We start from the raw sequence: 25,764 nt of genomic DNA on the forward strand, positions 1-25,764 counted from the left end.
TCTTTAGATTCCTGGGACGAAGTCCCTGGGCCTGTGTTCCCTCCTCGGAAGGCTGAAGGGCCAGATCCCTTTCTGGCAGGTAAGAGGCTTTTCCCCCCCAGAGAATGGACACAGAAATGCAGAAATGGCTAATATGACCCATAAGCTCAAATTTTAATAATCCTTAGGGGGACTTACTTTGATATTCTAAGATTTAAAATGATTTTTATTAAAACTGTACAATAATTTACAAATGAGTAAAAATTCTCTGGTATATATTGTAGGAATCACAATACAAAAATATGTGTAAAATTTCGTAGTTGATCACCATACAAACCTAGGTTAGGCCTGTGAATGCTGTTTAGCACTGAACAGAAATCACATGTTTAGAATGTGGTTATTAAGGAATTTCCTCAGAGAGCACAAATACTAACTGGCTTCTTAACATGAGAAAACAAGTCTTGTTCATTTTTGCATAAATTTACAATAAAGCTTTTTAAAAAACATACAGTAAACAAATATATGCTTTGATACAGATATTCACATATGATTTTCCTGAGCCTGAACTTAAATTCATTACTGTGTTAAAACACACAACCCAGCTTGAGGTTTCAGTGATGGACTGATGGTAAGTGCTGATCAGCTCTCCATGCCTCAAAGCCATGCGCACGCCCCCACCCTGACTCCCCGCCAGTGTTCACAAGCTGCGTAAGGCACTCAGGTTTCCTGAAGGCAACAGATTCTGCAAGGGCAGAAGGCTCGAGGTACAGTCTGGGCCTTCGCACTGGAGCCCTAGACCGTGGGGGCAAGGCCAACCCCACAGGGGTCCACCAAGGAATCTGCAGCCTACGTGGATTTCCAGTTTAGGTAAACCGAACAATTGGGTCCCTCTGCTGAGCACACAGCATGGCCAGGTTGGTGACTGCTAGTGGAATATGATGTGACTGTCCCTGCCTCGGTGACGCCGTAAACACTCCTGGCAGCATTTCAGGATCCCTTCTCTTGCCCCATCAGGTGGTGCCTCCTATGCAGATCTCTCCTGTTTGAGGAGCTAGCAGGAAGAGCCCAAATGCTCAAAGAAATGCAGTCCAGCCCACTGTTTGGAATAACATGTGCGGTGTGGGGTTTAGAAAATGCACCTTATTTCAAAACACTAGAGCTCTGCAGACACTCATCACCAGCCCAGCAGAATCAGTGGTAAATGCTAATATTTGCCTTTTTTTTTTTTTTTTTTTTTTTGGCAGAAGCCCAGTTCTGATTTCGTTATCAGATGAAGAGAAGGTGCCTCTGACATATGAATGGGAGCAATGGTATCGAAGGAGGAAGGACAGTCCCAGTGTGTGCTTTTAGGAGTGTGGCAGGGGTGCCGGTTCAGTTCGGTACATGGGGTGTTATTTAAAACATTCAGCAGCCATTTTCCTTTCCTATGTACATACTTTTACATATAAACAATAACAACTTCATAAGCATTTGTACATATTTACATGCATCTCCTTCCTGTATAATTAGCCTTTGAAAACAAAATTATAGAACTGTGATTTAGAACATCTGGAGGGTGGGAGGGCTTACCAAGCCTCAGACCTACACCCAACATGCAAATCACAACGATCTCATCAATCCAGAGGGATTTGAATTTGGGCAAGTCTCAAAGTACATCTGTAGATCCTAATCAGCTGATGTTCTCTTGCAGGTACACACTGGAACCAGCCCCAGCAGCTCCTGCAGAGGCGGCCAGGCCGACAGGGAGCCAAGTGAAGTTATCTGTGGAAACTGGCATTGCAGAGTCCTTCAGACTTGACCCCACAGTTCATCCCTGGTTCTGTGACAGCTTTTACTAATACAGGCTATTGTTTGCCATTCAGTTCTGAGTACAATCAATGGACCAAGAGGGTACAGTCTTTAAAATGAGACCAACCCATGCACAGAAGGCTGAATAAGAGCTCAGACTGGAGACAAACCCTGACATCAGGCTTAGCTAGAGAGGCACTGATCTGGGCCAGCATCTTAGCCAAGTGAGTCAGGAGCTGGCTTGAATGACAACAGAAAGGATGGGCCCTTCTTGGACGAGTGCAGTTAATAGTGCATTTCCCAACAGAGATTCTGCACCCACCCAAAAAAAGCATATCTGTCTGATCCTATAAGCTTTCCCTGATTTTCACCTAGGGAACCATGCCTGGTCCACCACCACTCTGCCATCAGCACCAGAGTGGAAGATTTCTTCTGACACAAATATAAAATGAACCTAACACTTTCAGACAACATAGCCATTCCTCCCTCCAGCTACTAGCTTTAAAAACATCCTCATGCAATGCTGCATGTTACATGCACTTGTGGCTGCATATCTCACTCTGTGCATCAGCTTCTAGGTGCCCATCCAGGTGCTGTGCTCCAGTGCACGTGCACAAACCCTCACACACACACCCCTTCTTGGTTCAGCTCTAGAGATGGTGACCTTGGACCACTGCGGACGTGATGGCAACAGGACCGCCTCGGAACAGGGAGCCAGTCTTGTTCACATGCTGCACTTCCGGGCTGTGGACAGGATCCCCCAGCCGGAATGGAGGTCATGCAGAGCTGCCTTCATCAATGCACTGTCTTCTCCTGAAAGAGTGGACACGAGCACCCTCTCAGTCAATGTGTCTGAAGCACACCAGGGTGTGCACACTGGGGCTGTGTGCAGGAGGAGCATGGGGCAGAGGCGCTGACCAGCCTGGCTCTGCACACGTACAGTGGGGTCCTCAGGGGTGCTGGCGCTATGGACCAGCACAGCTGTGTGCTGCCGAGGCTTGAGCCTCCAGCCAGGAGAGGCCAATGGCTCTCCCAGGGGATCATGTGCTTGCACACGAGTCTGTGCTCCTCGGGAAGCCAGCTGCGGCAGGGGCCACAGTGTCCAGGGAAGTCACCTGCACTTCCACCGATTTCATTGCTTCCTATCATTTAGAATGTGGGCCTCTGCCAGGTTCTAGATTTCTTATGGCCTTCACAGTTTTGAACATTTTTGAACAGGTTCTAAAGAGTTGCTGTTAGAAGCAAGAAGGAGTGGGCCCTGGGTCCACGTGGGGGTTAGGGGTCCCCGTGGGGGTGAGGGGCCCACCTCCAGGCCGCAGGCGGCAGGATCTGCAGTTTCGGATCCAGGGCAGTCGGAAGGTTATTCTGATTTTGGTTTTTTAACCTGACTTCCAAGCAGGGGGATCTTTCCTCGCACAGAATGAAAACAAAGGTGTCCACATCACACAGACCGCCACACCCCCACCCTGTGCGGGAAACTGCTGCAATTGAAAGCGCGTGCTGCTCTCTGTGCGTGTGATGAGCTTTCTTCTAAACAGGTTGGTACCAAATCGCCTTTTCTTAGAATGTCCAGTCAGCCCCAAGGAAAGCTGAAGCCCCAAAAGACAGAGAGAGCACCCAAGGTGCCCCTCCAGGCTGATTGGAGCCAGGTCCTGGCCCCTCCTGGCCACATGGCTGCCCCTCCGAATCACACGATCACCTGCCCAGGGTGTGAGCTGCACACATGCAAACACGGAAGAGAGTCTTGTCAAAAGTACAGCATGCCATTTCTAAACGGTCACTCCCCAGGTTGTGGGAGCACAGGGCATTGGCACCTGTGTCACTGGACAGTCCCAGAGTCCATTGTGCCCACTCTCCACCATCCTCCATTCACGGCCACATGTGCCTCACCCACGAGTGCACCACACCGCACAACGCTCACGCTCCACACACATGTGCACGCAGGCATACCAGACTTGGTTCTGCCTCGGGGTCCGAGGCTCCCTGAGCCCCTCCTGCCCTGCCTTCTCCAGTTCTGCCTTCTCTGGGGATGTGACATTCTCTCCCCCACCCCCCATCCCCAGTCACTGCCTCACACAGGCAGGCAAGGTCTCAACCAGACTGGAGCCACACAAGTGATCAGGAGTGAGGCCATCTCGCCTGCCTGACCTCGGTCTTGATGGCCTACAGGGCTTCTTTGCTTCCCATGCAGGCTGTGGGCCAATGCTCGGTCAGCCTCTCAACTCCTTGCTTATGAGTGCCCTTGTGGACAGGGGGCCTGAGGCTGCTGTCCACAGAAGGGCCTGCCTGCCAGTGGCCCTGGGCTGGCATCTGAAGCACCCGAGTGGTAAGGCTAGGCCTGGCTCACCTTGTGATAGAAAGTGAGTGTGGCAGGGTGACAAGGGCAGCAGGTGTCCGGCTGCACCACAACCTGGCTGGTGGCAGGTCCCAGCGACAGGCCCCACACCCACCTCTGAGAGCTGCAGAGGCGGCGCCCGTCCGTCCATGCGGAGGGGAGCTGTGCACACGGGCTGGGAAGCAGCGTTCTGATTGATGTCAGAACACAGCTGCGGAGCAGACCCCGCCGTCTGTGTTTGCACTGGGGATTTCCACGGGGTCTCAGCTGATGGGAAACACCAAGCTGTTGGCAGAGAGACAAGCACCACCTTGTGGGCCGCAAAGAGGCAGCTTGGATCAGAGCCAGCTGCAGATGGTGCCGCCATTCCCACAAGTGCCAGACCCACAGCCTCCCCAGGGCGTCCGGAGACAAACCATGGCAGGGCTCCTGGCAGGGCGAGCCTGCAGCCTGGAGCTCCCCTCTGCCCCAAAGGCTGTCCTGCACACCCAGACCAGTCACCTCACTCAGCACACGGCCAGCTGGCAGGTGTGCAGGGGGGTGACAGAGCCTTCCTCACAAGCTTGCTTAGGGAGAGCGCAGCAGACTTTTCCAGACCGCCAGAAAGCACGCCACGGCAGACAAGACCCCCTGGACGGCCTCAGCAGCCTGAGCTGACCCTCCCCTCCCGGCTCTCTGAGGGGTCTCTCCTCAGCCCTGAGACAGGCGCCAGCGCTGCATCAAACTCCTGCCAGCCAACCTCATCTCTGAGGTCACCCCCTGCCCTGCGCTCATAGAGGAGAGCCCCTGAGGCTGGCACGGATGCTGGGAGGCCCTCTGTCCTAGGGCGGAACGGGACCATGCTGGGCCCTGGGCCTCCCTCTTCCTGGTTTCACAGCAGTCTAATGAGTAAGTAATAAAGACTGTGGACGCTTTCACAGAGCAGAGAGCAGGGGAGGACGTGGCCCCAGGACTCTTCAGTGCTACAAAGGTCAAATCTCCGAAGTCGACTGGGCCAATAGAATGTCCAGGCATTCAGCCAAACATTCTGCATGCCTCTGAGGGTACACTGATTGAGTCAGGGGGATGGCCTGCCAATCCATGGGGGTTCTGCAGAGACCAAAAAGGCTGGGTGCGGGGCTCCTCCTGTCTGCTTTGAACTGGGATGTCGGTCTTTTTTGGAATTCAGACTTGGACCAAAGGTGGGCTCTCCTGAGTCTCCAGCGTGTTGACGCAGGTCTTGGGCTCTGAGTCTCTGTGATTGATTTGCAGGAGCCAATTCTCAAAATTCATCTCTCTCCTACCCATAGACACACCCTGAGCACCTGCCCTTCAGCAGGTGGCCCTTCTCTCCAGCAGGTCACAGCACTGGTGGCTGAGAGAGGGCAGCAGCAGGGCCTGACTCCAAGGCCGTCCTTTTGTCACACCACCAGGGATCCAGCACAGACAGCCGTGCCACAGACCTACTGGAGGACAGGTGGCAGGGAGGGAGCCTTAGAGCACTAACCCCAAACTGCACAGCATATGACTGTAAGAAAATTCAAACAGAGAGGGAAAGGACATCTCAGCCACCATACAAACCCCAAACCCAGCAAAGAGGTCTCTCCCCATTAGAGAGTCCACTGTCCCCCAGGGGTCCCAGGAATACGCAGAGCTGGAGAGAAAACACTGGGGCTGGGACCCAGGAGAGCAGCTCCTGGGAAAGTGCCAGAAGAGTGTGAGGGTCTGGGACCCACACTGAGGACCAAGGCCAGACTGAGGTGGGGACTGGTGACCACACCCATGGGGAGCAGGGCAGGGAGGTGGGGAGGGAGGAGGGTGGGAAGCAGGAGGTGGGAGGCACCTTGGATGGGCCTCACCCGGGACTCCGGAGTCAGGGGAGCCCAGGGAGAAGGCGTAGACGCCACCAGGTTCACAGCCTCCCTGGTGACCTGGAGGCTCCGGCCTGTGACTCCACCAGATGCCTGTGCTCAGAGCCCTGGCCCAGCTCCAGAAGCCTCAGCAGGAGGCTGGCCCCAGCCCCTTGCCTGCTGGTCATTAGTGACACCTGACCTCCCTGGACAGGGCTGGCAATGGGGAGCAGGTACTGTCCTGGCTCAGAGCATTTCTCAAGGCCCCGGGAGACCCTGACTGGGAGTCCTGGCAGAGTGGGGGTGTCTTCCTCCTGCCTTAGTCCTCACTTTGATGTCTGCCAGCTGGTGGACACAGCTGCCTGATCCCTTTGCCCTGGCCAGCCCTCTTACTGCTTTTGTGACTCTCCACTGCCCTGACTCTCCTGAGCCCCTATTCACTAGCTGTTCTCCCTTTGAACACTGACCCTACAGGACTCAGAACACAGACCGACCCCAGGTCAGCAGTGACAACAGCACCTGCTTTCAAGTCCATCTGTGTACCTCTGACGAGTTCAGCTGAGGAAGCCGAGTCGCTGCAGGCAAGCAGGGGCGCACTGACCCTGACAGGAAGGAGGGCTTGGGGGGAGGAGGGTGGGCACGCTGAGGGCGTTTCCCTAGCTTCGTCCTGGAGCCCTCCCAGTCCAGAATCCTGGGTCAGCTGGCCACAGCCTCACTCCTGCCACTCCCTCCTGCTAGAAAGAAATGTCCACGTCACTTGCTGCAGAGAGCACAGAGAGCACAGGACTGCCTGCCTCACCTGATCTGGCCAAAGGGGAGATCTGCTGATTAGCACAAAGCAAACAGAGCTCTGTGAGACCAAGGGCAGGGCCCAGCGTCCTTCCTGAAGATCTGTGACTGACAAGATGTCCACTGCCGAGTCTCGGGACTCAGCACTCCTGACCACATCACCTTGGCACTCAGTGAAGTCTTCCTGGCCAGCCAAGGCCTGCTGCCCATGGACTCCTGGGCAGGACCTGGGCCCTGAGCTCAGCCTGCCAGGTGCCTGGCTCCCCCTGCAGCACAAACCTCTGACTCCTCCCTGGAAAGCAAACCTCTGGTCCAGGCCTGCAGGTGGGCCAGGGTCTTGGCCTGCTGACATGGCGTGATGGTTAACATTCTGTGCAGCTTGGCCACACCACAGTGTGCCCAGACACTGGCTGGACATTCTTCTGGGTGTGTCCACAAGGGATGAGTGCTTGACACAGTGAAGATGGCCCTCCCAACACAGGGGCCTTGTCCAGCCCCTGGAGGGCCTGACTGGCATGGAGATGACATCTTCCTGTCTGTCTGGGGCAGACCTCAGGACTCTGCCCTGGGTGTGGGGCCTCCAACTGGACTGGAGTTACTTATCTGCTCCCTGGACTCTGGCTTGTGGGCGGCAGGTCATGGGCTTCCAGCCCCCTCTTTAAAAATCTCACTCTGGACATGTGACTGCAAGTGTCCCATGAGTTCTGCTTCTCTGGGGGACCCTGACTCACCAGGACTCACTGGCAGGGCCATGCCAGGTCATTCCTGCTTCCCTCTTGGTGGGGAAGGCTGGAGCTCCAGAAGAGCTCCCTGGCCCCTCCTCTCCACCACACTGCTGCCATAACGGAGGGGACCCTGGCTTTGAGACCCTCACTCAACTCCAAGTGACCATCTTGAGTGGGAAGCAAGGGAACCCACCTCGCCAGGCCCAGCTGCTTCCCATGAGTGATGGCAGATGAAATGCGACATGGGACATGGGGACAGCTGGGGAGTGGAGGAGCCCTTAGTTCTGTCAATTGCCCTCTGGGGACCCTGGTGGCCTCTTTTGGCCCCTTTTGCAGGGATCCAGGAGCCAGCAGGCTGGGTCTTCCTGGACAGGTGACCTGGAGCAGACCCAGGTGACTCTGCTGCAGCTGGAGGGGATGCACCTGAGGTGTCCATCTGATGAGAAAGGAGGAAGGTGGGGAGAGGCAGGAGGCAGGCCGGGCATGGGAGGAGGGGAGGGGAGTGAGGCGCCAGGCCGGACAGAGGGCGCTGGGTGCGCCCAGGTGCCCTTGCTTGAAGGCTGAGCCAGGTCTCCTGGAAGAGGGCACGCTGTGGACTTCTGTCCCCACCCATGCTGGTTAAGGGAAGGTGTGTCCTCAGCATGGAATGGCTGTGGCTCTGTGGCCACGTGGCCCAGGAGGGCCCTGGGCTGCCTGTTTCTTCCTGGATGCCTCTTGCCTCCATCTGCTTGACCGGCTGGTGGCTGCAGTGCCCCTTGTGGCCTCTTTGTTCATGGATGGTTTCTGACTGCTGCAGAGGGAGGCAGCCAGGCTGCTCTGAGCTGTGGGTCCTGATCTTTGGAGCCCAGAGTACTGACAGGGCTCAGCCCACGCTGCAGGGCACAGACATGGGCTGGGCCTCAGGGTGTGCGTGTGTGTGCCCGGGCTCTGAGGACTGGGCATAGGCCTGGAACGACACAGCCATCATCGCAGTCCCCTGTGCTGCCCTGCCTGCTCCTGGGAAGACTGCTAGAGTGAAGGGTCATGCCTGGGGAAAGAAGAAGGGGTATTTCCAGCATGGGGGCTGAATGGAAGCTTCTGGGCTTTGTTCATGGTACGGGGATGCGTCAAGGTTGGTGCCTCTCACCAGATCTGCCTGCACTCCTGTCTGCCAATCATCTTAGCACTGGGGATCCCATTAAGCCTGCGTCAGCCTAGAGTGGCCAGGGCCAGGGTGGACACCTCAGACAACAGCCCAAGGGTGTTAGAAGCCAGCTCAGTCTTATGCTTCCTAGAGAGACAAGCTGGCTTGCTCTGATGTGCTGGCTGCTCAGGAGAACTCACGTGGGGCTGACTCCACTGCCCAGCCTCCCAGGCCTCTGCCTGACCACACACAAGCACCCAAAGCACAGTGGTGCTCACACATACACAGCCAAATGCACACATGTGTGCACATGCACACACACATGACCAAACACAAGAGCGGGCCCCCATACACTCACGCCCCAAGGCACAGGCACCATGACACAGTGGCCGCCCGTCTCCCTCGGTCCCTGGTTTCCTTTCCTATCTGGGTTACAGCAGCTGCTTGCAGTCCTGGGTGGGGGTGCCTGGCTCCCTCTTCTGACACTCTCTAGAAGTGACGTGACTTACTAATGGCCTTATGGCCGTGTAATGAAAGGTCCATTAATGCTTTGATCAAGATGGGCACATGGTAGACAGCAGACACTGGCCTGCAGGCCACTAGCTCCCGGCTGAAAAGGATGAACTATACACTGGGTCGCTGGGCAGCAAGGAGCGTGTTCAGTTTCCAGCCAGTTGTTCGGTTTCTGTCTGAGGCCTTGTGCAGATCACTCAGTGACACTGGGAAATGCCTTTGCCATGTGGTAGAAACAGGACTCTGAACAAAGAGTAAGAATGAAAGCGAAGCTGAGCTGGGCCAGAGACAGTCCGCGGCAGCTCTGTGGGTTGGGCCTCGGGTCCGAGGCTCCGTGCGCCTGCCCTGAAGTGTGCCCTAGGAGGGATGCTTGCCCAGCACACAGGAGCCTTACGAGGATGTCTGAGGAGCGCCACTCACAGAGGCACAAGCAGCCAGAACATGCACTAGCAGAGAGGGAGCGCCCAGTGAAGCCACATCTACTGCTGTCCCTGGGTGAGCCTCAGCACAAGCAGTGCAAGAATCACACCCCAAAGGTACCTTTCAAGCAGATATTTAAAACCCGGAGAAACCATGTGTGTACTGCAAAGCTCTGGGGAGGGCCGGCTGGGCCACAGGTCAGAGGTGGGTGCTGACACACAGCCACAGACACGGAAGAGCACCCCACCCAGCCGGCTGTCGCGGACCAGAGGCAAGTGTGTGGCAGGCGCCCGCAGCAGGATGGGCGACTGCACCAGGCACCTGAGGAGCTCCTGCATCAAGGGACGAGGAGGGTCCGGCCTCTGCTTCTGAAGGGCAAGTGCAGCCAGCCCACCAAGGCTGCCCGCAAGCTGACCCTGCACAGGTGTTACCTGCCACCCGCCTCAGCTGACCTCAGGCCTAGCTTCCCATTGCTCCCATGTCTGGCTGGAACCCAGGCTGACCACAGGTGTCCCCTGAGGTGGACATTCAGGGTATCACTCACAGGCATGGCCAGCGTCTGGGTTAGGGACAGCCCCCCCAGCTGCCTCAGAAGAGTCCCTGTCACTGTTGCCAAGAGACCCAGGCCAGCCTGGGTGTTCCCAGGAGGGTCCCGGAGAACAGTCCTTCCCAAGTGCAGCCTGGGAGATGGGTGGCCCACGAGGGGGCAAACTTTTCTAAGCAGCTCATTTCCTTTTTTTTTTTTTTTTTTTTTTAACAAGACATGAATTCAGTAAGAATTTTCCATGGTTATGATGAAGAATATAATAGTTTCTTACATGAAGCCTCTTGTCCCACATGCACACAATGCTCATGAACCATGGGTGTGCTCTGAGCAGGAGCAGCTGATCCCTGGGCTTCAAAACTGACCGAGCAGCCATTGCTCCTGGCCCACTTGGGCCTGCACCCTGTAGGTGTCCATGACCAGCTCAGAAGGGCAGGCTGCTCATTGGCATGCAGCCCTGGTTCTGTGAGGTGCTGTAAATTTAAGTCGCTGACAGTTAATTTCCAACACCTTGGGCTCCAGACCCTGGGCTGGAACAGTCACGGTCCCTGGAGAGCCTGCCCCACCCCAGGACCCAGTGGACCAGTCTGGGTGTCCAGCATTGATGCACCAGTGGCCGGCCTCTCACCCCTGTGCTCCAGTGTGCGGTGACACCGACTGATGCTCCAGGACATGTGACCACAGAGCAGGGGCTCCATCCGGCCAAGCAGAGGGGGTTCATTCAAGAGGAAGAGTTCATTACAGTGAGGGTGGGGACAAGGATGTGGAGGAGCAGCCACCCCACGAGAGATAACTTCAACCCACACTGTGCCCCGTAGGCAAAAATTACCTCAAAAGGATCATAGCTGCTTTCAAGGTAAGACAAAGCCATGCATTTGAGAAGGAAGCCCAGGAGTGACTTAGATGAAGGCAGGATTTCCCTGTTTCAACACCAAAAGGCCATTAGGAAAGTTGATAGATCGGCCTTCACAATTAAGTACTTCTGCCGTTCACAAGACACTCTAAGAGAACAAGAAGACAAAGGAGCACCTGGGAGGAATCGTTTGAATCATCTCTCTGGTTAATGTGTATGTTTGGAATACACAGAGACTTAATCCCATAGGAGGAAAGTCAACCAATCTGAACAGACATCTCACCAAAGAAAATATGAGTGGAAGCTCAGCATGTGAAAGATTGCTCAGTACCATTAGTCATTAGTACACATCAAAACCAATAAGAGGCTGCTGCCCTCATTAGAACGGATAGACACAAACAGAATCATGACTGCATGGAGCACCAGCCAGGATGCGGAGCAACAGGAAGGTGTGGTATTGCTGGCGGGGCTGTAAAATGGCGTGACTGTTCTGAACAACAGTTCCCTATGAAATAAGCCTATGCTTGCCATGTGACCAGCGACCCATCCTAGATTGTCATCCGAGAAAAGCAGCTCACTCACACATGGTGGCGCCTGTAGTCCTAGCAGGCAGGGTGCAGGTCTGAGACCAGCCTCGGAAACGGAGCAAGACCCTGTGCCAGAACGAGAGAGGATGGGGTTGGCTCGGTGGTGGAGCACTGTAGGTCCCATCCTGAAACCCAGACCGAAAGCCAGGACTCACAAGCACGTTAAAACCTGTGCACAATTGCTCGCAGAGTTCTAGTCAGACTGCGCTGTGCTGGAAGCCACCAGGTGACCCTCAGACAGAGACTGGACTCCATGCACCGCAACGGAGCAGGAGCAGGGCTGGGAGGGACACAGAGAGGGATCTGTGTGGATGCATCAGTGCTGCGCATCCCAGGATTCCATCTGAGTCAGAAACGGCAAAGCTGGAGGGGAGGACAGAGCCAGGCTGCCAGGGGACGCCAGGGGATGAAGAGGGGCAGCAGGAGGGAGGACTGGCCCGTCCGTGCCCCGACCATGGCCGGTCTGTGTGCTATGTGTGTGCCAAAACCCAGAGGGCCAGCACCCACGCAGCACCCACGGAAGCGTGCACGTGTAAGTCAGCAGGTAGACCGCCTCGCGGGGTAGACAGCAAAGGAACCTGGCTGTGCCACCAGCAGCCAGGGTGATTTCTTGGGGCTGGGGGACTGACATCTGGAGAAGAGCCATCTGCCTGGAGACGGAGGCCAGGGATGCAGCAGCACGCCCCGCCCCACTCTGCCTGTGGAACTTGTGCAGGACGTGGTTAGCAACTCTGGAACGGCTTCGTGTGCACTAAGAACGAGTGGACAAGCAGACAGGGTGGGAGCCAAGTGCTGCCACCAAGAGAGAGGCTAGACACAGGAAGGGGAGGTGGGGTCAAGTCCGCTTTAGTGGCCTGGAACCTGAGTCATGGTGATCCCACCTCTTGTAGTAGTGATGGACAGTCAGACAAGTGACTGCAGATGAGTCGACAGAAACAGATAGATGGAGACAGGTGCAGACGAATGATGGACAACTGGATAGGTGGATGGACGAGGGGAGACAGGAAAACGGAGGGTGGACAGACAGACACCTGGGGAGCCTAGGTTAGTGTGAGCGTGTTTTAAACTCTGTCCCCTGGCAGCAAAAGCACAACAGCTCTAGAGGTCCTGGTTTCTAAACACTCTCCCCCGACAGAAGGACCGGTGCTCCCTGGGAGGGGTGGCCTGGAGCAGGGACACCGCACACCAGCAAGGAAGAAAGTGCTCAGGTAAAGAAGGGGTGTGTCGAGGGACCCAGGTGCCAATCAAAGGGACTCTCGGTGACTCTGTAACCCACAACGTGGTTAAATCGCCACAAGTCCATGCAGACATCATACTTGAATAGAAAATGGAACAGGGAGAAGGGACAGGTCTTCTCCAAAGAAAAGGCTAATTACGGGACCGGAGGAGCAGGGCTGGCAGACCGCACAGCAGTGATCCTGGGTGAGGCCCACCCACCTCTGGTGCTGAGTCGGAGGGCGAGAGCGTAAGGGTATTTGCATGGCCTCAGTGTGTCTCCCCTACTGTGTGTATCCATTACCTTGGCCACCTATTGGGGGGGGGGACCCGGCAGGCTCCCCCTTACAATGAAGGATGATGTCACCAGTGAGGAAACGTCTTGACCTCAGCCCTGACCCAAAGATGGACTGAGGGTCATCACCTGGGCTCAAGTAAATCATGAGAAAGCATCTGACAAACCAAGTCCAAGAACCTTCCAGAACACGGCCTGTTCTCACCAAGAGCCCAGGAGAGAACAAGGAGGGAAATAAGGCCCTGCCACCAACTGCAGGGAAAAGAGACAGAAGGCTGAGTGCGGCGTGGACCTGGCAGCCGAAAAGGCGCCGCATCAGGGACTGCCGAGACCTGGTCCAGCCTCCCGACTGGCTCTCTGGAAGGTGCCAAGACTGTTTTGCATGGAACCCGCGCAGGGGAGCTGGGCGAAGCGTCTACAGGAGCTCTCCGTGCTCGTCTTGCAACTTTGCATGTACAGCTATTCCAGAAGAAAGAGCTTTTGCAGCCGCTAACTGGGTGGAAGGAACTGCGTACTGGAACCGCCGAGAGCTTCCTGCACCGGCTTTGGCGTGACACACCTGGGAGGACCCTCTGCTCTCTGCTGAGGGGGCTGGGGTCCTGGGCTGGGAGCCAGGGTTACAGAGCAGAAGACCCTGGCTGCTGCGCATCGCGATCGCTCTTCCTGCCATCCCTTGCTCAGGCCGAAGTATGAGAGCATCCTGGGAGAGAACCCAGGACAGACAGCCTGGTGGGCAGCCAGCTGCCCTTATGGCCACACCACAGCCCAGCCCTCCCCACGTGGGGCCTCAGGATGCTCTGGTTCCTCAGGTTTGAGAATAGTGCTTAGGTAGTCAGCCCACCTCCTTGGCATCAGAGCCGGGTCCCCAGGAGGCTTGGTACTGCGACAGCCCAAGCTGAGAGGCATTCAGCTACCCATCTCCACTGTGCCCATGACTTCCACTGTTGCTCCCTGACAACCATGGGCCCCCCAACCCTGACCCCCAACATGAGCACTCTGGGAGCAGATGGTCCAAGTCACCTCTGGGTCCAGGCCCTGGCTCCGAGCAGGGAAGATGTCCATCAATGTCCAGGTTCTGGAGATGGGTGCAGGCACCTGCGAAGGGGCCCCGCCCTGCCCCCAGTCCCCTGCCTTCCTCGCCTGGCCCTGGCCCTGCCACATAGACTGCTTGGGATCTGAGCAGAGAGCGGCTTTCCAAGCCCTTGAGGCCCACCTGATGGGCACATCAAGGAGAGCTCCAGAGCCAGCCACAGCCCGGCCCGGGCTGAGGAAGGAGGCTGACACCTGCGCCCTGCAGGTCCCTCAGGGACTCTGTGTTTGCACACGGACACCGGGTGCTGGACTGGCCTGTGTTCGCTGCCCTCACTTGCCGGCAGGAGACCTGAGACAGGCATGCAATTTGAGCTGGCAGCGGCACACTGAGCGAGGGCGCATGTCGCCCCGTGTTGAAGTTCGGAAGCAGCCCTGGTGAGCGATGGAGACAGCGGTTGTGTCCAGTGCCCTCGTGTGGCAGGCCGTGAACAAACTTCCAAGTGAGCTTCCTGGCTGGGGCCTGAGCAGGCTGTGGGATGCAGGGACCACATGCTGCCCTGCACCAGGGCCCGACCACAAGAACAGGGCCAGAATACAACGTGAAAGACCAGGAGTGTCGCCGCCCACTTCTGGACAGACGGGTCTCACCCTCCTCCTGCCTTTTGGCACCCACCTCTCCCTGGCAGAGTTGTCTGCCTGGGAACACTGCATGGAGAGGAGCCTATGGCCCACAGATGGGCATGGGGGGGAGGTGGACCTCACTGAGAGGCTCATAGGATGACCTGCCACTGCCACCAAAGAGCCTGCTCACCTCCACCTGGCCATGGGAGGGGTCTCGGAACACCCCCACCTAGGAAGTCCTATTCGTAAAGATGAGCTCAGCCAGAGTGCCACGCACCTCCTGCCCTCACCTCCTGCTCCCGCTACAGAGCCTCCCAAAGCAGACAGAACTGCCAGACACGCAGCGGATGCCGTGAGTCCAGGGACAGGGTCGACAGGGAGGGACATGCAAGAGAAAGCACTCTGTGGGCCAGTGAGAGGAGAGCTGGTCTCTGCCACACAGGGGCGGTGTTGGGGTCCCGCCTCACCACTGTGCCCCTCACCTAGCCCACCGGGCCACTCCCTCCACTCTCCACAGGAATCCTGGTCCTGGCCAGTCGGGGCTACAGAGGCGAGCCTGCCATCATGCCCGGAGCCTAGGGGAGTCCATGCTGAGAAGCTGCACACACAGCTGGAGACCCACCCTAAGCCAAGCCCCCTGCTGTGACCTGGAGTAACTGGTCAGGGATGGAAGGCTCAGGGGGGTCTCAGGAAATCCCTGTGCCCAGCCAGCTTCTCCCCATGAGGGTCCTGGCAGGAGGACCTGCGCTGGCCCAGCTCCCCATGGCCCCAGAGCCGGCAGAGGCGCCCTCACGTGGCGGAGTGCGCTACCTACAGGCACTGCTTCGCTTGAGTGGCAGCTGCCTCTGCACCACAGAGCTGGCGGCTGCATTGCTTCACCTCCCAGGCCAGTGCTTCCCGTCTGGGGGGACTGGAGCAGGGCGCCTGAGGAGCAGCTGAACTCTCACTGCCCGGGGACTGGCAAGGACCCGCTGGTGTGGCGGCAGGGCCACACGCACAGTTGCTCTCCATGACGAGCCAGGAGGCTTCCTTTTTTATCGGTTCTGGGGGCAGTGGGCGGGGGGGCTGGAGCCCACCCTGGCAGAAACGACAGCTCGGGTGGGTCCTCCAGAGGGCATCGCAGGGGCTGAGGCACAGATGGGCACAAGGAGAGAAGGTGGGGTCTGCATATGTGCCGGCAGAGCTGCAGATACCCGGGCTCCCCTGGCAGAGGGAAACTTAACTCACATCTCAAAGAGGAGAAGCAGCGGGCACATCACCCCACACTGGGCTGCCAAACAGGGCAGGACAGAGGCCCTCCCAGAGGACAGCTGTCCACCTCACCTGCAGACCCCAGGCTCCGGGTTCCCCTCTGACGTCCGCGGAAAGCCAGGCGCTGCTGTCTCCTCACCTGGGCCTGCTCCTGGCCCTAGATGCTCTGGATGGGGAAGCTCTGGCTACCTTGGCCGCTGCAGAGGGCCTTCGGGCTGGGTGGTGTTCGGCGGGCGCCACAGTTCTGGGCTGTCCTTCTGCGAGCACCCTCGGCAGTTGGGCGGCTTTGGGCCTTCACGTCTCGGGTGGGGCGAGAGGCCGGCAGTGGGCACGGTCCTCTTCTGTCCCCACGAGATGGCAACGAAGCAGAACAAGAGTGGGTGTGGGTTTGTCCTCGGTGAGTGCTCAGGACCCCAGCAAGTGGGTCACAGCCTCGGCGTTGTGTGACCTGGTGCCCAGAAGCCTCCTGAATGAGTGTGCCGCTGACGCCAGGCCCCCCTTGTCGCGTGCTGTTTCTGAAGCTCTTCCTTCAAGAACACTGGCAATCACCACGGAACGGGAGGAGGCCGCCCGGGGCTCGCTCCTGAGAGGAGCGGGGCTCACCCCTGCTTGGCAGGGAACGCCACACATCCTGGTGACCAGGATGGGGACTGCTGTCTGAGAGGGGAGACCCCAGGGTCCAGCAGCCAAGGCCAGGCCTCTCCCAGAGAAGCCCCAGCCAGCAGAACTAGCTCTGATTCCGGCTCATCCCGGGCAGAGGGTGCCCCCCTCTCAGAGTGTCCCGTCCCCCTCGTCCTCCACAGGACGGGTGAGCAGAGCTCAAACCCTTCCCGGTCTGCAGGGATGAGATGCAGTGTCCTGTTTCCTTGCCAGCACCTGTCACTCTCCGGTCCTGCTGGAGGACAGGGGTCCGACTCTGAGGGGGGCTGCAAAGACACAGATGCAGAGCACAGGCGTCAGGGGGATGGGGCTGCTTGGCAGGGTGACCACTGCTCCCTGGGAAGGGCCTTCTTGGCACCCGCTGGAGGATGGGGTCCACAGACTGAGAACAACAAGGATGCTGTGTCCCTTGTGCCTGCTCATCTGGCGGGCGGGAAGCAGTGACCAGGCATGGTGGGCAGCCTTTATCTGCGGGCTGAGCAGAGGCCTGTGGGCTGCTACCATGGGCTGTGGGTGAGCCCATTTGTCAGGGGACAGGGGCCCCAGGCTGGTGCTGGGGAGCTACCAGAGAAGGACCAGGAAGATCACAGCATAACTGTTCTGCTGCAGAAGAGGTTGCCCATTGCCAATGCTGGGGTCCCAGCCCTGGGGCAGGCTCCCCCTGCACCCTTGGGTGGACCCCACCCCTGGGAGGGACTCCTGGCTCTGGAGGGCATGGTGGCACTCAAACGTGCTGCATAGGCCCTCGAGTGGCCTCCTGGCTTCTTAGGCTGCAGACGGGCAGCTGCCTGGTGGGCAGGGGCCACTGTGGTCTCACCAGAAGTAGAGCTGGTTGGCCCCTTGCCCCAGGCAGCCCGTGAGGTACTCACCACGTCAGAGGGCCAAGACCAGCTATGACCAGAGAATGAAAGCTAGGGAGAAAAATAAGAACAAAAATAGAAACTGAAAAGGAAGGGGGTGGAGAGACGGGAGAGAGAGAGAAAAGAGTTTGTAGTGCTTCTGGCAAGAAATGACCTGGTTTCAGACAGCAAGACAGAGGGGCCAGATGGGGAGGGCTGGGGGCATCAGGACATGCAAGCTGTGAGGAACCAGGGTGCTGCCCCACGGGATGTGTTCGTGGACCAGCACTGCCCAGAGCTGGGCTGGGCATGCAGCAGGGTCCCCACACCTAGCCAGTCCCCAGCATGGCAGGGAAGGGCAAGCCTCTTGAGGTCAGGGGTGTGTGTATCTGGGGTCCCCACACCCAATGTGCAGGGGCACAGCAAGCCTCATGGGGGTTGGGGGCGTGGGCAGCCGGGGCCCCTGCACAGCAGGGTGGGGCGAGCCTCTGGGGCCAGGGGTCTGTGCAGAGAAAGTGAGCAGGCTGCTGCTGGTGGCTGCAGCCTCACGGGCAGATCCCAAGTGCCTGGCAAACAAGAGATCTGACACAACTTGGGTTTCGGTGCCATTCTGAGCCATCACATGCAATGACACCTGCATAGATCTAACTCTTGAAGCCTCACCCTGGTGGCAAAGCCAGACCCTTCTAGAGAAAACCTGGCAATGAAGAGTTGCTTCAGCTAAGCTCAAACAAATGCCCCGGACTTAAAGCTGCTCTGGTTTGAATACCAACAGGTGCCCTGGGGGAGAGCATGATGGAGCTGACCTGGCGTGGGAGACTTCGGCCTCAGAGGTTGCAGCTCCAAGAGCTGAGTCCCCTCTAGCCTCACAAGGCACCAAAATCTCTAGTGGAAACCTCGTTCTACAGGCCGTGCCCTGAACAACCCTGGGACCTGCTCCTCACAGAGGGTCTGTGTATCCAGAGGAGGCCTGCCAAACCCCTGAAGCCCCCACAGACAGGGCAGTGATGGTCAGTGAGGAGGGGCAGATGGGCTCGGGTAGGTGGTGGAAGGGCAGTGGCCAGCTGTAAGGGGACTGCTTTCCAGAGAGGCCTGTCTCTCCTGGAGGGCAGGGAGCATCCAAGGCGTGCCTTAGGGAGGCCCTGACAAAATGACAGCCTCCTGCTCCCTCTGGAATGGACAATGGGAGTCCCACTGGCCACTTCACTCAGTGGGAACTGGTCACTTAGGTGAGATCTGTCCCACAGGCAGGACCATTTTCTAAGAAACCACTGAACCAGCCCCAAGTTGCACACAGAGGAAGAACAGTCGAGGCGAGCAGACATGGAGAGTGGGGTGCACCCTCCGCCCTGACAGTGGAGCCCCGAGTCTGTCAGTGCCGGTGGAGGGTTGAGTGTTTCAGTACCACCCAGCACTCCTGCATGGAAAGGGGCCCCAGGCCACTGGTCCAATATACATGGCCGCAGGGGGGAAGCCGAGGCCCAGGGAAGCTTGGCCCACTGAAGCTGCAGGCCTAGGTCACGGGAGGCGGCTCCTGTCTCCTGGCCCAAGCACCTGGCAGCTCCCACTTTGGCGACCCTTTCTGCTACACTCCACCCTGGCTCAGGGGGTGGCCAGGCTGCTCAGTGGCTCCAAACGGGAGCAACCGCTGTTCTGTATCATGAGCCCCACAGGCACGACAAGCACCAAGAGTTGCCTTCCTGTTACCTTTTCCTCCAGCTCCTTTATTTGCCTCTTCTGAGCTTCTATTCTTTCTTCTAACTCTTTAATTCTCTGCAATGATAAGAGGAGGAAAATCTTCAATAATCTGAGTATTTGAGAAACTGAGAGGAGAAAAAGAAGGAGGAGGAGAGAAGAAATCTTTCAAGATCTTTGTTTATTCGATGGACTAACAGCCACAGAGCAGCTGGCAGGTTGGGCTGGCCTCTGGTCCTGTGGTTCACAAGCTGGACACAGCTGTCCCCAGTCTGCCACTTCACTCCAAAGAGAGTGGAGGCGTCCTCCACAGCTACACCTCCTGTGGCAGGAATAATACTCTTCCAATTCCTTCAGGTCGGAATTCGTAGGCCAGACACCGAGGTGATGGTAAGGAATCAGTCACTGTCCTTCTCAAGGAGAGCCTTCCTCCCGAGGGGGAGGCCTGCGACCCTGGAAGTAGCCAATCTGATGCAGCAAGCGGGCTGCAGAGGCCATCCTCACCTTGATTATCCTGGGGACCAAGGGGACCATGGCGGGTGGGCTAACAAGGGGTGGGCAGAGCCTGGACACAGCGTCACCCCACTGACCGTCACAGTGAGCCAGTGCCCAGTGCAGCCGCTCACCTGGGTCTGCAGTCCGAGCCCTTTGCACCCCGCAGGGTGCTCTTAGCTTGGAATGCATCCACAGGAGCCCTCTCCAGGCCACTGGCTCTCCCAGGGGAGCTGGGGAGCCCAGGCCACCAGGGCTCCTCGCCTCTCGGGAGAGTGAAACTGGCCCAGTGGGCTGGGCTGCCAGCCGCTGTCCCAGACCACAGCCTTCCATGAGGGGGGCGCCATGGAGACCCGGAGCCAGGGCCTGAAAGAAGGAGCTGTTCCCTGGGGTCTCAGCAGCGCAGTGTGGAAGTTCATCGGCGGGCAGGCCGTTGGCCGAAGGCTGGGCGAGGCCACCGTGCAGGGTATGTGGTTAGGGGCTGGGCCACGGGGCACGGTCACTGGAGGGCCACGGAAGGCGGCACCTGACCTCCAACTCCACCCCACCCGCGCACCTGCTGGGCCAGCTGCAGCAGCTCCATGCGTTCCCGCAGGATCTGCGCATCCCTCTCGCGCAGCTCACTCATGACCTGGCGCTTCCACTGCTCCACGGCCGCCTGCAGCTTCTCGCGCTCCTCCTCCGACAGCAGCTCCGCCACCTTGGCCCCAGCTTCTTGCTGCAGGGCGTCGAACAGCATGGCCTCCAGCTCCAGGACGTGCTGGGCAGAGGGCAGCCCGTCAGTCCTCCCTGCTCTTGGAGGTGACCCGCCCTCCCCAGGGCTGGACAGGGAGGCCGGGTCACCTCCATACTGGGGACGAGGCCTGCAGCAGCTGGGGGACCACGGTGTGTTGGGCAATGTAGCAATGCTCAGAGACGAAGAGAGTCGTGACCCCACTGGCCAATTAATCCACTTGATGGATTAATAATTTGGACGGATTACTTAGTGATAACCAGGCAGGTAGGGCAGGGCTGGAGGAAGCAGGTCACTGGGAGGTCCCTGGCTCCAGTCTTTTGCTCTCTGTTTCCTGCCTGCCATGAACCGAGCAGCTGTCCTCCTCCACGCCCTTCTGCCATGTGCTGCCCCAACGCAGGCCCAGAGCAATGGTGTGGACCATGCTCTGGGACCATGGACTGGACCATGGATTGGACCTCTAAAACTGAGAGTCCTACATAAACTTTTCTTCCTCTAAGTTGTTCTTGTCTGATAGTTTGGTCTCTCACCCCCCACACCTCTCCCTCTCCCCTCTGCTTCCTGGCCACCATGAGGAGAGCAGTCCTGCTCCACCATACCTCACTGCCATGATGACCCAGCTCTCCACAAGCCCACAGTGATGAGGTCAAGGAACTGTGGATGGAAACGTCTGAAGCTAGGAGACAGAATAAAACCCCTCTATGCTGTTTTCCTCAGGTGTTGTGCCAGAGCGACAAAAAGTTGGCTAACACATGTTCCGCTTTCCTGTGGATTCTGTCTTGTCAGCACCCTGCCTGCTTCGAGTTGTCAGGGCCTGTGCTGTGCCTGGCTGGGGAAGCATTTGCTAACATCCTCGGGCCAGCAGAATGGGCTCGGGACTCTGACTGGGGTTCTTGAGGGAGGAAGGCAGAGGTGGAGCCCTCTGACCGGCAGGGTGGGAGCAGGTCCTCCAGCCTGGTCTCCCTTACCTTATGAGCGTGGTCCAAGGCCTGCTTCCTGTAGTCCAGCTCCTCTTCCAGGTAGCCCTTCTGCTTGCTGAACAGCTCCTGAAACACGGAGAACCAGGGCTGGGCCTCGGGCACGCCGTCCTGGGAGGCAGGAGCGATCCAGGGCCACGCGGCTGGGCAGAGGCCACCAACCTTCTCACTCTCTAGATCCACCATCTTCCGCTGCAGTGCCGCCTCTGTCTCTTCAATCCGCTGGAGCCACTGGGCACAAACAGAGTGAGCAGGTGACAGAGAGAGTCCCCTTGGGTCGCTCTCACAGACACCTAGGCTGCCCCTCCCCCGGCTCCATGGAGACAGCCTGGGACAGGTGGAGGGAGGCCTGGTTCAGGGAGGAGATTCAGGACGGGGCTGGGCCATCATGGGCTCTGCACACCTGGTCAAGTCTAGTCCCACCTGCGACCCTAGCTAGTGTCCAGGAGTGCTGGCCCCTGGGAGAGGACCGATGCTGCACCCTGCACTGTAGAGCTCTGCAGGAGAGGGAGAGAAGGGTGACCCCTTTCCTGAAACCCCCATTTGCTAGGCACCCCATGCTTCCGCTGAGGAGGGTGCTGACAGTAGCCCCCAGGCAGGTAAGGGCTAGGGGTGGGGCCAGGAGCAAGTTGGTAGACTGGGCAGCCCCAGAGGAGGGTCCTGGCAGGTCCATCAGGAAACCTGGCAGTCTCAGACGCCACCCAGCTTCCAGCCTCTGGGAGGGGACCAAGGCAGAGCTGGCATCTGGTGGTGTCTGGATGAATCTGCCCTCTGTAGAGGGGTGTGGCCAGTGCTGTGAGAGGCCTGTCCCTGGGGCAGAGAGGACTTAGTGGACCATGCCCACCCTCTAGCCCCTTTCCCAGGCAGAGGATCTTCCAGGGCTGAGTGATACCAGGGAGGCCCAAAGGAGCCTGGCCCTCCCCCAATGTCTGCAGGTTACCTTTTCGGCCAAGGTCAGGACCGTCCTGGCTTGTATGACAACCACTTGCTCCTCATTGGTCAGGTTCTGCACCCAAAAGCAGAACACAGGCATAGTCAGAGGCAGCACCTTCCGGAAGGAGCCTGGCGATGGATTCACAGCGAGGCTGATGGGATGGGCATGGGGAGTGGGCTACATGGCAGGATACTCTTACTGAGACACCCCGACACCCCCTGGGGCTCTTACACATGCTGCCCTCCACCCTGTGCCCTCTGGGTACTGTTCAGTTCATCCTCTCACTGCAGAACTGGGAAGGTCTGGGGGATGAGCCGGGCACCATGGCTAGTGGATGGGCCTCGACCACCTCTCCATGGTGAGGAAGGTCTGGGGATGAGCCGGGCACCATGGCTAGTGGGCAGGCCTTTACTACACCCTTTCTTTGTTTAAAGTCAATGCTCTGCTCATGCAACCTCAAGAGTAGATCAACTATTCATGGTTGTGAAATGCTTTAAATACTTGGTTTTTTTTCCCCTGCATGTTTTATTAATACGTAGTCCAGAGGGACCAGTGGGTGGTCTTTCTGGGAAGGGTCAGTCTTGCTTTAGGGCCAAGGACCTTCTCCTGAGGATGTAGACACTTCACATGCTCAGACCCAGCTGCCACCTGCATCAGCTCCAAGGGACAATGGAGACCCGTGACTCAGGACCCATGAAGTGCAGGCCTGGGTCACGAGGTACCTGTGAAGTTTGCCTGAAAAGACTGCACAGTAAGACCTGAAGGAATGACCCCTTAGCACATCAGAGGACCTGCCTGGATTCTCCATGGGATGTTCTGAGTGTAAAGCCTGAGACCACCTGTTCTCTTGTCCCCAGTCTCCTCTGTCCCTGTACTCTAGGGGGGTGACCTTGGGGCTATGCGATTGCTCCGGGACAGTCATGATAGTGGACAGCTTGGGTGGACAGCTGTGGGACTGGAAGGAGCCCTGAAACAGAACTGGGCAGAGCTGTCATTTTAAGGCTACCGGTTCATCAGCTCTGTGACCCAGGTGCCTTCTGGAGCCTCAGTTTCTCTAGCTGTGAATCATAGGGTGCCCAATATGACTTTCAAGAGCCCATGTTGGGGGTTGATTCCGAGTCAGATGCCAGAGTGCATCACGCCCACAGCCATCCCTACTGTGGGGTGGAGCTTCACCACCTGCAGTCATGATGGAGCCACCAGGTCTGGGAAGGGGCAGGAACAGCCAGGACAGCCCCCATGCTCTTCTAACTGCTCCCCAGGTGATAGGACAGCAAGGAGAAAAGGCATTCCCTGCCAAGAGTGGTTGGGGAAATGTATGGAGGATAGAAGGGCAGGTAAAGGATGGATGGATGGATGGATGGATAGATGGAGGATAGGTGGACAGATGGGGGACAGATAGAATATGTACTGATATATGGAGGGATTGATATGTGGATGGATGTATGGATGGATGGAGGATGGTAAACAGATATACAGATGAATGAGTGATGAATGGATGAATGGAGGGTAGATGAATGGATTGATGAATAGAGGGCAGACAGGTGGAGCGTAGATGGAGGATTGATGGATGGAGGATAGGTGGGTGGATGATGGATAAATAGGTGAATGAATAGATGATGGGGATGGTGGGTAGACAGATGTAGAATGATGGGTGGAGGAGGATGAATAGGTGACAGGGATGGATAAATGGATGAATCATGGAGGGATGTACAAAAGGAGGTGAATGTATGGATAGGATGGATGGAAGATGAGTGGATGATGGGTTGATGGGTGATGGATAGATGGATACATGGATGGATGGATGGTAGATGAATGAATGGGTAGATGATAGATGAACAGATGGAAGGAGAGAGTGCATGTATGGATGGATAGTGAATGGATTGATGGAAGGTGGAGGGAGTTTGGATGGATGGATGGATGGATAAATGGATGATGGATGGATGAGTAAATGAGAATAAATGGATGGTGAATGGATAAATGGAGGATGGGTGGATGGACGATGAATGGTGGACAGATGGAGGATGTATATATGTCTATATATATGTATGTGGATGGATTGCTGGATAGATGGAGGGCAGATGGATGAAGAGACAGAGGAAGCATATACGGATGTATGTCTTTGGGTGGAGGATGGAGGATGGAGGTTGGATGGGTGGGTGGAGGGAACAGACGGACTGATGGATGAGTGGATGGATGGTGGATGTGTGGATAGACTGGTGGATGTTGGATGGATGGGGGTGAAGTAGTGCAATTACTTTGTCTACTTGGTAATTGATATTATTTTGAGGAGTTAGCCATAGAAATTGGAACTCTGCCCCAAATGAGATCTGGGGATTATCTACGGACTCTGTTTCTTCTACCAAGTCAGGGAAGTCCAAGTCAGGGAAGTAGGAACCCCTGAATCTTGACGTGTCTATGAGCAACATCCCCCAACCCCACTAAAGTCTGAAAGAGATTCCATAAATGGAAACCATGCGAGTGGAAGTACCCTTAGCTGGAGATCAGGGTGTGCACAGCGGTGATCCTGGCGAGTGTAGGAACAAAGAGACCGAGCAGATTGCTCTCAAATGCAGGGTGCCCATTCTGAGCAGGCTCTCTGCTTTGGGGAGGGTCTCTGGGCAGGGCAGCCTGTGATGGGACTGGATGGGGCTCACAGAAGCTGGGCAGGGGTGGCCGCATGAGGAGGCATGCACAAGTTGCACAGGCTGGCTGCATGAGGAGGCATGCACAAGTCAGGAGAGCAACATACACTTACGGCGTTATCCCCCAGGATGTCCAGCTTCTTCATCAGCTCCGCCACCACGATGTCCTAGGAAGCAAAAGAGGGTAGGTGAGTGGCAGCCGGGCGGGCTGGTGGGTGTGGAGCGTGCGGGGGAGGGCTTTACCGTCACGCCTTCAGCCTCGCAGTACACCTGGAGAGGGCTCTTCCCATCCACGAAGGGTGTGTGGTGGAAGTTGATGGCTGGTGACTTTCTCTCCCTCTCCTAAGGCAGAGAGCAGAAGACTGGGCATGGTGGCCTCTTTCTCCCTGTCTCTTCCCTCCCAGGAGTCGGTGCTGGGGCTCAGGGACCTGGCCAAGCCCACTCAAGGAATCTGGTGTTTCTGAACATCAAGCCCTGGTGGAGGCCCTGTGGTAGAAACTCAGTGGACTTCCAGGAAGACTGCCCTGGTACATTTGCCGACTCCAGATGGGCATGTGGAATACTGGTTCCATCAAGCTCCTGGCTACGTGGCCTGAGCAAGGTCCATCCCAGAGCCACTTGCTTGCCCACTGGTGAACTGCAGGGGACTGTCAGGAGGCTCAGAGGAGAGGTGGCACTGAAGAGTCACCCTGCCCTGGAGAACACCAGCTGATGGTGCTGCACCGCCATCACAGGCTGGACCATAGACAGAAGCCCAGGAGGCCAACAGGGATGGGCACCCACGTGGAGTGGCCACACAGCTCTCCTGTCTCCAGTGAGGTGATGGGAGGATCTCTGAGTGATGGAGTCACCTGGCCTCTGAGTAGGTTTCTGACCACTAGGTTGAGTGC

General features: G+C 57.2%; 1 protein-coding gene and 1 long non-coding RNA gene across 28 annotated transcripts in view; both read right to left on the reverse strand.

The window, feature by feature from the left end:
• Positions 1-1,184: 1,184 nt before the first annotated feature.
• Positions 1,185-16,422, reverse strand: LOC306659175. The gene is made up of 2 exons (XR_013763231.1): positions 15,972-16,422; positions 1,185-2,580 (listed from the first exon to the last, which is right to left on the reverse strand). It is a non-coding gene; the product is annotated as an uncharacterized lncRNA (long non-coding RNA).
• Positions 16,423-16,493: 71 nt separating this feature from the next.
• Positions 16,494-25,764, reverse strand: part of JAKMIP3 (Janus kinase and microtubule interacting protein 3) — an 86,161-nt gene continuing 76,890 nt past the window's right edge. For 13 of the 27 annotated variants that reach the window (XM_079137742.1, XM_079137730.1, XM_079137729.1 and 10 more), the window contains 8 exons: positions 25,118-25,216; positions 24,982-25,041; positions 22,236-22,301; positions 21,458-21,526; positions 21,287-21,364; positions 20,142-20,345; positions 19,106-19,171; positions 16,494-16,825 (listed from right to left, as the gene is read on the reverse strand). In XM_079137742.1, the coding sequence (XP_078993868.1) occupies positions 16,499-16,825; positions 19,106-19,171; positions 20,142-20,345; positions 21,287-21,364; positions 21,458-21,526; positions 22,236-22,301; positions 24,982-25,041; positions 25,118-25,216 (969 nt within the window). In that variant the 3' untranslated portion in view covers positions 16,494-16,498. Of the gene's footprint in view, positions 16,826-17,428; positions 17,502-19,105; positions 19,172-20,141; positions 20,346-21,286; positions 21,365-21,457; positions 21,527-22,235; positions 22,302-24,981; positions 25,042-25,117; positions 25,217-25,764 lie in introns of all 27 variants that reach the window. The other 14 variants (XM_079137739.1, XM_079137737.1, XM_079137736.1 and 11 more) reach the window with 3 other exon arrangements.

This window comes from Sciurus vulgaris, assembly GCF_902686455.1.
Source record: "Sciurus vulgaris genome assembly, chromosome: 4".
NCBI lineage: Eukaryota > Metazoa > Chordata > Mammalia > Rodentia > Sciuridae > Sciurus > Sciurus vulgaris.